The sequence below is a fragment of the Acinonyx jubatus genome, chromosome D2 (genome assembly GCF_027475565.1).
Source record: "Acinonyx jubatus isolate Ajub_Pintada_27869175 chromosome D2, VMU_Ajub_asm_v1.0, whole genome shotgun sequence".
NCBI classification, from domain to species: Eukaryota; Metazoa; Chordata; class Mammalia; order Carnivora; family Felidae; genus Acinonyx; species Acinonyx jubatus.
The window spans coordinates 19,565,847-19,578,523 of NC_069393.1; the positions used below are offsets into that span (position 1 = coordinate 19,565,847).

The window sequence follows — 12,677 nt, forward strand, 5'->3', positions numbered from 1 at the left end:
CTTATATGATTTCTAAGATTATTGTGAGGAATACATGGGAAATGTATAAGAATATTATACAAATGTGAGGAATTGTTCTCAAGATGACAAATAACTGAATCGGTGAGATGCATTTCATGGATTTAAAATGAAATACAACAGAGCCTGCTAATGTCTCAGCAAAATAAACATCCCCAGCTTTTAGACACCCCCTCGTGTGAGAAGTTCACTACTTTCCCATCTCCACTTTTCAGGGCTTTCTAGTTGGCTCTTTTCTCATGTAGCTCCTTTCATTGTGAAATGCAGCAAATTGACTCACAACCCATTAGTACCTGAAGTAACTTGAAACAGCCTTCTCCATGAGGATAGACCTATTTCTCTATTGATAAAAGGAAACTAAAATCACAGATGAGCTAGTTTTTTGGGGAAGCAGGCTGCAGATGGCTCCCAGCTGGTAGCCATTTTGAATGATGAATTTTCAATAGAGTATAAATGTCAAGTTAGAGTGTTCAGTGTTCTTTTCCTGGTCCAAGAATAAATATTTCGAGTAAAGTCAGCGTAAATAGACTTGTCGTTGGTTGATCTGAGATGCTGTGTTTACTTACCTGTGGATTTTTAACTTTATGTCTGGGTTGAAGAATTTGGTGAAATAAGCATGTTAGTAGAATTGTTGGTTTGGCAAAGGTTTCCATCATCTGTAAGATATTATCCTGTAATTGCTGCAAACTTGCAGAATCTGTAGTATAGTGAATATTGGTAGATATGTTCTCTTTCCACATGGTGTATTAATATGGAATTTGTTGGAGATGGAAAAAAAATTTATTCTGACTTGAGCATTGAAGAATATAAATAATTATTTTTTTATCATGGATGAAACTCCATGTAGATTTTGATTGGATTTTAACTTATTTATTTTATTCTAATTTCGGCAAAATATTTTGGCTAAGTGAAATTACTTAAATTATCCCTTGTAAATAAATCTGTGATGAAATTTTTTTCAATAACTGATAGAACTTTCTTCCAATTAAAAAAATTTAAAATTCCAGGCCATGTAAACATTATGCTCCCTTGCCAACTTTCCTTCTCATACTCCCCATAGAAACTAAAACCAAAACAGGAATATATGATTCCTTGTTTATTAGGTACCTTTTTAATATAAAAAAAGCAGTACTATTACTCTTTGATCAGGGTACGTTATGCCCTATTTACAAAATACAAATATGACTTAAAAAGATGTTAACAGAGCTGTTACATATCCACAGGATACTATCTTCATCACATTTTTCATCATGAAAAAGTAAATTTTATTTGGTTTTTATTTAAAAAAATATTTTAAGTTTATTTGAGAGAGAGAGAGAATGCACACATGAGCAGAGGAGGGGCAGAGAGAGAGGGAAACAGAGAATCCCAAGCAGGCTCCATGCCGTCAGCGAGGAGCCTAATGCAGGGCTCAACCTCGTGAACTGTGAGGTCATGACCTGAGTTGAAATCAAGGAACAGATGCTTAATTGACTGAAACTGACTGAGCAGGTGCCCCATGAAAGAGTAACTATTAAAGATGAACTAAAAAGTATATATTCTTTCTGATGTCAACAATCTTAATTGCTTTATATGTTTCAAAATTGATATTCTTGGGTTAAATACTTTTGTTACTGTAAATATTTCTGTTCATCAGATCTGAAATTAGCATAAGAATTAAATTACATTTCCATTATTAATCCTCTGTTAGTAATGAGTATAGCAAGTTTGACAACATAAACTTAAAATAGTTATTTTTCAAAATATTTCATCTTTAGATAAGCTCCTCTAAAATCTCATCTCTCCTCATGACATATAGAATTGCTGCTTATAATGAAATAAAGAAACCTAGCTGAAATTGACAGAATTGAGAAGATACTCTCTTGACAATGGAGGTGTCCTGAAGTTGAAATTAACATATTTGAAATGGCTTAAACATATAGCACCCAGAATTATGAGTTAGAATAAATATTTAAGGTGTCATTTAGTGTTTACTGAAAATGATTCAGTAAACATTTGAGCTTTGATTTTTTTTGAAGGTAGAAACCAGGGCAATGATTTAAAAACAAAACCAAGAAAACTAGCTGGAACTCACTCCAGGATTTTTCTCCCTGAGACAGAAGATAATCATTTTCTTCTTGGAGATTTTGTGGTTTGCACACCAAAGCATTTGCTTAACTGCCATGATAATGCATGGCGTCCTTGCTCTACAAGGAAGCATTAGCCATTTTAAGTGTGTTTCCCAACTTTCAGTTCAAATTTCACACATCTTATTTTTCTTTGGAGAGGGGTTGGTCACTGTTAGCCACTTAATTGAATTATTCCTTGAATGCAAATTGAACATTTTGGACAATATCCTGACTTGTTTAAAAATTAGGGCATAACATGGGTTTCTGTAAAGTGATTTCCTTGTAGAAATTAATTGGATTGTGGAAAGTATATAATGTTTTTTTGAAAAGGTGTCAGTGTTTTCATCCATTATGAGATCCTTAAGATTAACTGCTTTAGTGGTCCCATTTCTGTGATTTTTAAAAAACATCACTTTAACACTTTAAACATCACTGGTCAACAACCCAGTCTACTCAGTGACATTTATATCACTTGTATCTACACCAGAGCTCTTAATCAAGGCAGACATGGCCTCTTTGAAATGGAAAGTAAGCACTTACGTCAGGGTTGTCTGGAAGCCCAGGGACATCTTAAAAAATATATGTAACTCATCTGTAAGCTTTCTAGCTGCTCCCCGCCCCCGCCCCCCCACCGCCGCTTTTTTCCTCTAGGAGAAATCCCAGTTTTTCCACTGATCTCCTTTAGCTGCTTTATTAATGTACATCATCCAGAATAATGAGTTAATATAAGTCTTTAAAATATTTAAAGTGTGATTTAATGTGTATAGAAAATGATTCAAAATTAGCAGTGTGTTCTTTGGGCTTTGATTTTGTGAAGGTAGAAACAAGGCCATAATAAGATTGTTTTAAAAAAGCTAGCTGGGAGTCACTTTAGAATTTCTTTTTTTTTTCCTTTTTTGAGACATAAGAGGGTCATTTTCTTCCCAGAGGTTTTGTTGCTTCTTTGATTTCAGGCCTCAGCTTCTGGACCTCACCTTTTCCAGCTCCCTTATTTACCTTGATTTACCTTCCTATTTGTCTTGATGTCCATTTAGGACATCTTTTTAAAAAGTAGCTTGCTGTACACAGAGCCTTTCACTTGCTTAGTGCCCTGATTTCTGCCTCTGCACCCTGCAGTCTACGTCCTCTTCTACCGGGGCTCATGCTTTCAGCCCCTGCTCTGGTAATCCAGCTTCAGTCCTGGCCTTCCTGGACCATCCTCCCCCAACACTCCCACCAGAGAACTGGTCTTCCTCCTCCCCCTGATTAGAGGCCCTTTCACACTCTACTATTCCATAACTGGCTGAGGCTAAAACCAACTGTTAGTATGCAGTGACTGTGCTGTAGGAACTGACTTGGAGTCATTGGAGGTGATAGTTTAAAAAGCTTCATTGATAAATTCCTAAGGGGAATTTTGACTTCCTAAAAGTGAAGTAAGTATTGCCTCTTCCTATTTGCAGTTACTTTCCTGGTTCTTAGAGTAGTGAGCAGTAGCCAAGCACAGGTCCTGTATGTCTTTGATTTATGTCATGTCTTCAAGTCTTTGTGAGCATGTCCATGTGCACATCCATAGGAGGGAGGAGAAGACGTGAGACACATTTGCTGTCCTGGATTTATGAAGTGAGCCTTGAAGCACCTCAGCCACACTGAACCACCCTCAAATCCTCTGGAGTACCTACCCTCTTTCCTTCTAGACCTTTCTTTTTTTTTTATGTTTATTTATTTTTGAGAGAGAGACGGAGTAAGAGCAGGGGAGAGGCAAAGAGAGAGGGAGACACAGAATCTGAAGCAGGCTCCAGGCTCTGAGCTGTCAGCACAGAGCCTGATGCGGGGCTCAAACCCACGAGATGTGAAATCATGACCTGAGGCAAAGTCAGACGCTTAACCGACTGAGCCACCCAGGCACCCCTTGACCTTTCTACATGCACTCTTCTATGTGGGATGCTTTCTCCTACCTTTTATCCAGCTAGCTGTTTCTCTTCCTTCAGGTGACAGCATTAATAGGCATTTCTTTGGGGTAACTTTCCTTGACTGCCCATGACTGGGCTAGGACTCCCTCTATATACTCTCATATTGCCCTGTCTCATTCTGAAACTTGACACACAGTACATAATGTTGGGTTAACCTGTCCTCTCCCTTGTTAGACCATGAGATCCTGGAGGGAAGCACCATCTTGTTTGCTGTCCTATCCCTAGTTTCCAGGACGGTGCCTGACCAAAAGTAATGTATGTGTAATTAACACAGGGGTTAATATTATCTAACAACCACTGTGGGCCATGTTCTGTGTTTGAGGTTTTCCACATGTTTTCTTATCAAAACCTCACAACAATTCTATGAGTAGGTACTATAATTATAATTATACAGAGGATAAAAAGCTGATAAAAGTAATTTGCCCAAAATGATAGCTAGAAAGTGGCAGAGCTGGTATTTGACTCCTTCTGTTAATGACCAGATTACACACAGTGATGAACAAATAAAGGGATGTCTGAGAAGGCATCCATTTGGAGCTCTGTATGGGGACTGCAGCCTGGTGAATGACCTGTGTGGGTGGCATTGACTGGCTACACATGATATTCAGTGGAGTCGGTTTTTTTGTTTGTTTGTTTTTTTCCCCCTAAACATAGAGAGAAGGTCAGCTACAGGTGCTAGATTCTAACAACTAGCAATTTGTTTTCTCTGTAAGGTTTGACATTGACTGCCAGTCATAGAACTTTGGAGAGCATGTGGTGTGGAAGATGAAACTCTGGTTTTAGAGTTAGGGATACTAAGCTTGGGATAGTCTCTTTTCCCCTCACAGAGAGTGTTGAGGCGGGTAGGTTGTGGAGACTCCAGACTGGTGGGAAGCTTAGAGGGAGTGTGTGTAAAGTAGCATTTTGACTTGATGGCTGTTATTTACTACTAGGGTATTATCTCTGGCATATTATTTTCTATCATGGAGCGTCTATTGGTATTTAATAAAAAGATAATACTTATGCAGGGTGATTTCTAGGAACTTCTGCAGATGATTAAGATTTTAGAAAGTTATGTCTTGCCACCATATGTTGACAAGGAGACTTCTCTATAATAGTATTATAATTGTGGCACCCAACATAATTTACTGGATTAAATGGCCAAATTATTTAATTCAGAAAAAGAAAAGTATGCAAATTATAATGCCTCCCCACCAACAGCATTATATATAGTATGGTCTCATTTTTCCATTTTATGTCTTTGGCATAAAGCAACTTAGAGGAAAATTTTGAATCAGTTTTTAGTCACTTTGAAGATATATGTACGTATAGTAGCTGGAACTATATAGCTGGACTATAGGAGAAGTCCCTCCTAATTGGAGCTTCCTCCCCTCATTCAGTGACTGTTGAACTTACCCAGAAATTTACTTTTACTTGGCTTCAGGACTTAAGTGATTTTATAGATTATATTTTAGGGAACCTTTATTAACCACCTCCCTTAACTGGCCCTTTCAAGATAGTGGCTGTGAGCTGCCCTTGTGAGCAGATCCTGTGCTAGCAGCTGGTTTACTGTTAAGCGGTTGGCTTTTTTATCTGTGTCCTTGACTGGACTGTAAGTTGTGGATGCCAGGAGTTGTATCTTATTCATAGCTGTGGGTCCTGGCACTTGTGGAACCTAGGTAGGCTCTTGATAAATATTTGTAGGATGTTAAAGCCACTTGTTATGCACAAATATTAAAGCATATATACATGTTTTAAAAAGAGACCCTATGTTCCGTATGGTTTGGTCATTAAAATATGGTCTTTACAAATAGCCTGGCATTTTTATCTCCACTCTACTGCTTCCTACCTGTGTGAGGAATAAAGAAGTCTGCTTTGTAAGCATGCTGTGAAGATTCATTTATCCAAATATATCCTGTGCTTGCTGTGTGTAGGATAGAGAGCTTTTATTTTGCAGAGACAGATTATAAACAAGTAAATACAGAAAATAGGAGAATTTCAGAATACAGTAAGGGATGGGAGAGAAGTCAGCACAGAGAGATGGGAAGAATTCCAGTTGGGGTCATGCAGGAGTGGAAAGGGCGAGTGAGTGTGGGCACAGAAGCCGTATGGGGAAAGCCTGCTGGCATGTTCCTGGGAAGCAGAAGAAACTGAAGAGGATAATATTTATTTACTTAATTTTGAAATATGGATTAGAGCACATTAACAAGGACAACATGAGATGGGAGGAGAAGAAGCAGGTCCAGGTCTTAGAGGGTCGAGGTAACAAGTTCACCTACTTTCAAGGCCAGGCCAGTACATTGACTTAGTGAGGACTGTGTGACCTCATTTTTGTTTTTCAGTCTTTAATAGAGATACACAGGTATAGAGAAATATTTCTCTGAGAAAAATAGCAGTATAAACACCATGATAAATGGCAAGTGAGTAACACAAATGTGATGATAATGGCAAGTGGCTCTTGACCTCAGTGTGAGAGACCCAGTGGGGGCTGTGGGGTACAGCCCAGAACCTTCCTGGACCTGACGGAAGAGGGCATCTGGTCCTCAGTGCCAGCCAAGTGTTGCCATGTGGGAATGTGAGCTCCAGGTGCTAATCTGTCAAGTTTTCCAGAGAACCAGAAATCTTAATTTCTATGTGAAATTCCCAGAGTTAAAAATGTTGGCTCACATTTTAAAAACCTTATGATGGGTAGACAAAGTGCATCTGTGAGCTGCCTGTTTGAAACATCTGCTGAAAGTTCTTTTATGCTGTGAAAAGGGGGATTAAGTGAAGTACAGTGCACGTTAACATGTTAAGCATGTAGCCTTATGTCTACATAAGACATAGACTGCTGAAGGGATAAAGGTATTTTTTATTAATCTCACTGTGTTTAGTTGTCTTCACCTTTAGTTTGTTTAGTTAACTAACACTAAGTCCATATTAAAAAGTGTATATTACTCTACTATTTGAAGTGGTTAATGTATGCTAGTTGCTGTTATTTGCCTATTAACTTGTTTAGTTGTTTGCTCTATCAATTTCTTTGGTGAATTTTGTATTCATGGTACAAAAGTAAACCTTAATCTAGTCTTATTCATGTGATAAGAGAGGAACAAGGATGAACATTTTTTGGTTATTCTTTTTTAATTGCCATCTACTGCCTTAGCTCTGTGGTTGTTGTTTCCCTCACTTGTTCTTGCACCTTGGCACATTTGGGTCCAAGGCCCCCTGGCCTGTGTTAGCTACATGGAAGCGGAAAAGAACTGGGGCAGAGATGCCATTTTGCACTAGGCGAAGGATGATGGGAATGCAGCCTTAGGACATGATGTCGTATTTAGAGGTTTTTCATCAGTTTTAATGAAATACAAATGTGACCAGAGCAAGTTGTTATTTTTTTTCCCAGAAAAAAAATCTTCATTTAGTATGGCCTAGCCCACGTAGTTTTGTATTACAAGGATTATGTTTGGTGTGTTGCAATCTGTTGGCGATGGTCTTGGGGAATTTTATTCAGCGCAAGCATCTCTGAGAGTTCTGGCGTCAAGTGGGGTCAATTACTTGTTCATGTACTTTTGGTTTTGTTGTCTCTATGCTAAAATTCTGGAGCATCACGGAGAGGAACACTGGGAGTAACAAAATATACTTGAATATTTTTAATAGATTAAAGGCTTATAAAAATGAGTATCTCTTTTCACCAAGTTTTTCTTTTGCATTATTTTAAGATGAGATCACTTTATCAGCATGAGACTAAAGACTTGAAAATAATTTTTTTAGAAGAATCTTAACTGTAAATACAAGCTCTTAATTGAATCAATATTTTTCTCTCTTAATTTTTGTTACAGATCATGGAGGAAACAAATACGCAGATTGCTTGGCCATCAAAACTGAAGATTGGAGCCAAATCCAAGAAAGGTAAATCATGAGAGATGGTGCAATTGGTGGCTTTGATAATGGAGACTGGAATTACTGGGAAAAAAAACCCTGGGAGTTTGCCGGGAGAAAATCAACCTTTATTCTTACCACATATGTCCTAAAATATTTGTGTAGTAGCAATATTTTGGAAGGCTTATCATAATTGAAAGTTATGCCTTTTATCCAACAACCAAAAAAATTAAGTATTTTATTATAATGGAAATGTTTTTATAGGAGATACCATAGGAAATTATGATTTCAGTGATGCCCTTTCATTCAGTGGCCATAAGTAATGGTAACTCTCCACGTGTAATAAAGTGTTTTCAATACATAAACTTCCAGTGTTTATACAGTAGGCATCTTTTTTTGTACCACACAGATTTAATAGCTAATTTTTTTTTCTTTCCAATGTGGTACAAACCTTAGATTTCCTTTCTTGCACGCTTCTTCTTTTCACCTGTCCCAAACAGTGATGAATGTGCTACATTTCTCTTTTAGGCTGAGAATTTCCCTTGGGTGGCCTTTATTCTGCTTTATTCTAGAACACACTATCCAATGCATGGATAGTCAGGAATGGAAGTATAGGCACCTTGAGTTTTCTTCCAAGGTTACATAGTAGTTTCAAGTGACCTGCCAGTATATGTTTTTATGAATTGTTTTCCAAAGTATAACCTTAGTCTCAACAAACTTTGTTGTGTATACAGTCATTAGGAGATAATGAGAGATACCATCAAACAATTCAAAAACAATGATTATGCAAGCTGAACATTATCTGTTGTGGTCTAGTTTTTTTTGTTGTTGCTGTTTGGTTTCATATTTGCTTCCCCTTCTCCCTATGACTTTTATTGCTAAATAATAATAAACATTGCGGGATTTCTCAATTTCTTTTCTTATTTTAGTTTAGAATGCCTTCCTTTAATCTCATTTTATTAGTTACTCATCACATGGAATGTAAATTATTCTACGGTTGTTGTTGTGAGTACTGTTAGCGGGACTTCAGTGGACTGATTGTGGTGGCAAGAGCTGGGAAGCCTGGGTTCTCACCAGTCATAAGAAAGCATGGTGAATTTCCAAGTATAATTACATAGCTAGTATACACCTTGCATTTGCCAAGTGCTTAGGATATATGCTCAATCTTCAGTGTGTTGAGATGTTTTATACTCATCATGCTGAAGAAGAAATTACTCATTAGTGGATTACCTACCTGTTTGGTTGTTTGTGGCAATTTAAAAATTCCTAGCCTACTACTTGAATAAATTGGAACTTGAGCATAAATTGGATTCTTTTTCCCTGTTGTCAGATATTTTTACTTAAAAAATGTGATGAACTTCATTACTATCCTAATCAAAATGTAATTTGACCAGTCTCTAAAAATCCCCAAGGAAACATGAATATTAAAATGATTTAAGATAATTTTAGATGGCTTATTCTCTTGCATTACCCATGCTGTGTTTTCCCCCAATTATCATGAGAAACTTGGAATTGATTTTTTTATTCAAAATGTGGTTACAATTTTAGAGATTTTAGATAATATGGAGAAAAATAGATGAGGTTAATGTTTTAGCTTAGTTTCTAGTCATTGACACACTTAACCCATTCAGAATAGCCAACTATATTCCACATTTTGATTATAAATTTTTCTTTGAAAATAAAAATATTTCGGCAGTACGTTTTGAGGGCGTTTAGTATAATTTCCCCGTGGTTAAAGTTAACCATTGGAATTGTGCCTAAGAATTGATCCCTCCAGGCCTATGTCTACAGACATCATTTTATTTTTCTATTATTTATGAAGTGCTATGAATGTACACAGTACTGTATGATGAGTAGAATGTGCCAAAAGAGAGAGATTGAGCTCAAGGAAGAGAGAAAAAATCAAAAGTTTTCCTCAGAGGAATTTGCTATTCAGAATTTGAGTTGCTCTTGTTACTTAAACACACAGCTGCTGAATCAGTTTTGGCTAACATCCCTGATATGTGTATTCCTATATTAAGTTAAAGTTTTTTAAATTCAGAGATGAAATTTGTTTAATTATGATTTTTAATAAGTAAAAATAAAATGAAAATGGCAGGAGGCACTTTTGAAGGCAATTCTCCCATTTGATGTGGGTATCTGCCTCTGAATGTTGTATAGAAAACAGTTGTTAGTCTTTATTTTAAACCTTCTTTATTCTAAAGTATTACTACTCAAGATATCCAAGAATATAAATGTATCTAGGGATTCATGCCATGTTTTAGATGGTTATTAAATTCTAAATCCCATGGTGGTGTGATGACTTGGAATATACAGACAATCCCCAGATGATGCTAGAGAGAATATAGCCACGGATTGTGTTGTATTTCACTCTCTAGACTTTTGATCTTATTGGTTGCACATATAAGCCTAGAGATACATTTTTCATGGCTACTGCTACCAGTCTGCCCCTTTCTTTACCCCATTGGAATTTAGTCCTATGCTTTATGTTTTAAGCCATCAATCCTTTAGTAGAGTGGCCAAATGAGTGGCTGTATGGCTACTTTGGTTGAATTGCTGGTAGGGAGCTGCCTGGCAGAAAGGCAAAAAGCCAACTACCTGAATTTGCCATCATTTCAGAAATTCAGATTCTTCTCTGGAGATTCTGGTTCAGTACGTCTATGGTGAGATGAGGAAACATATACTTAACAAGTTCCTTTGGTGGCTTTTATGGTTAAGCTGACTTTGTAAGCCAAAATCTCACCATCTGACTTGGAAATACTATGACTTAGTTACTGAGAAGACCATGTTGAAAGGTAGTGGGTGATGATTGCTATTGAAAAACAGGCAAAAGTCCTCAACAGTCAGTCCTTTTTTTTCTTGATAATGTCCATCTTGGTTTCCAAAAACTGCACTTTTATGGATTCATTAATTTTATGTTTCTGTCATCTTTGTAGTTAGCATGAATAAGTTTAGAGTGGTGAACCATTGTTCAGTGCCTGTGTGAAGAATAATTTTGAGTAAAATTTGTCCCTCTCTCTACCCCTCATTCGTCTTTCTCTCATTCCCTTTTACTCCTCCATTCTCTTTAACCATATAGAATACAGTGAAAAAAATGTATTAGAAATATTTCCACTTAGTAAGCATGGCATTTTGGGAAAGGGCATGTTTTGTCATACAAAACTAAGTAAGGACTATGGAACTTTTAAAAATTTATAAGCATTTGAAATTATTGGAAGGTTGATTCTCATTACAGCTAGAAAGAACTAAGAATTTAAGATTCAATATAATTAACATTGAAGTAGGCAATTCTAGGGTTGTCCTAATGGGGGTGTCATGAAGAAGAAAAATAAAGCAATATATAGTATTTCTTCTATATAGCATACATTTATTTTGAGTGGAAGAAAATAAAAATCTTTCCAACTCTTAGGTTCAGAGTACTAGAATATTCTGCTTTGAATAGAAAAATCAGTGGTTTATGTCTCTGAGGACAGCACTTAAGGATTAAGGTGTTTAATACTGTAAAACCTTACTAACAGAATAACTTCAGGCACACATTAAAATTTTTAATATGCTATTCTGATTCACAGCCTATTTTAAAGTAAATGCAGCTTCATTAAAGTGTAGATAGCATTTTGAACAACTTTGACTGTTTTGCCAACTAGAAGTCCTTCCAGACCTGCCTTAATAGATAAAAGTGATTTATAATGAGAATTTATCACACTGTTATGATTGTGTGGCATGCAATGCTAGATGAGTTTGTTCTCTCTTAATTAAGGTAAACATTTTTCTTATGGTCTTCTTTTTGTCCGTAATTTGCTCATCAGTCTCTTTCTTCCTAGACTGGCAAAGTTGTAAATGTGGGTGAAAATTGTTTAAAGTTTTAATGCCAAATTCCAAATAAATGTGGCCAGCATTAGTGAAGCTTTATTGTCTTTTGTTCTGGGAAGTTGTCATCTTACAGAGTTGACGTGATAGAAACTGTTTCTTTTATGACTATTCAGGATGCCCCAGAATGATCAGGAATGAGAGGTGTGGCTGAATTGCTTGATGTGTCCTGGTTTCGAGGCAATTTGGCACCAAGTTTGGCTGTTCTCTTCCTCCTGGAATAAACAAGAGGATCATCAAAATTAGGTTTTATTATTTTTGGTTGCATTCCATCAGAACAAGTGATATGTAATAGGAAATCTTAGGTTGAGAAAAATTGAAGACTGTTAATTTTATTTTTTCCAGAGGAAAATGTTGAATGTATGTACACTTTTGTTGAGCATTCACATTGAACTGGTTGAGGCTTTTAACACTACTGCTCAAATGGGGCAGAAAAACAGAGAAGAGGCATGGCATGGTGTGCCATGCTACAGTGTTTCCAGTGGTGAGTGTCTCAAAAATTATTTTAGTCATCACAACCAGCATATAAAAAAATACAACTAGATTAGAAAAGAAAACAGAGTGTAAGAGTATTGTTTTATGTCATATATGTCACTATTTACATGTATATATAAACATATAAACATTACTAGCTCATGGTGTAAAATGAGTGACAAAGACAGGTTGGAGAATGCTGTTCTAAGTGATCAGTTCCCCAAAGGGTAAAGAGTATCCTTAGCACTGTAACCAGTACGTAGTTAGCACTCAGTAAGTATTTGCAGATTTTCTGATACCTCCGTTCAGCTCAGTCATGGTTAAAGTGAAACCACTGGTAGAGATGGAGTTGTAAGCCACTAAGCTGTGCTGTGTAGTAGAAAGGTTTAAAATCATGGCCTTTACACAGGAGTGGCATTTACTATTA

General features: G+C 36.6%; 1 protein-coding gene across 5 annotated transcripts in view; it reads left to right on the forward strand.

The window, feature by feature from the left end:
- Positions 1-12,677, forward strand: part of BICC1 (BicC family RNA binding protein 1) — a 277,204-nt gene that overhangs the window by 158,948 nt on the left and 105,579 nt on the right. For all 5 annotated transcript variants that reach the window (XM_053207343.1, XM_027062039.2, XM_027062038.2 and 2 more), the window contains exon 3: positions 7,870-7,939. In XM_053207343.1, coding sequence (XP_053063318.1) covers positions 7,873-7,939 — 67 coding nt within the window. In that variant the 5' untranslated portion in view covers positions 7,870-7,872. The remainder of the gene's footprint in view (positions 1-7,869; positions 7,940-12,677) is intronic.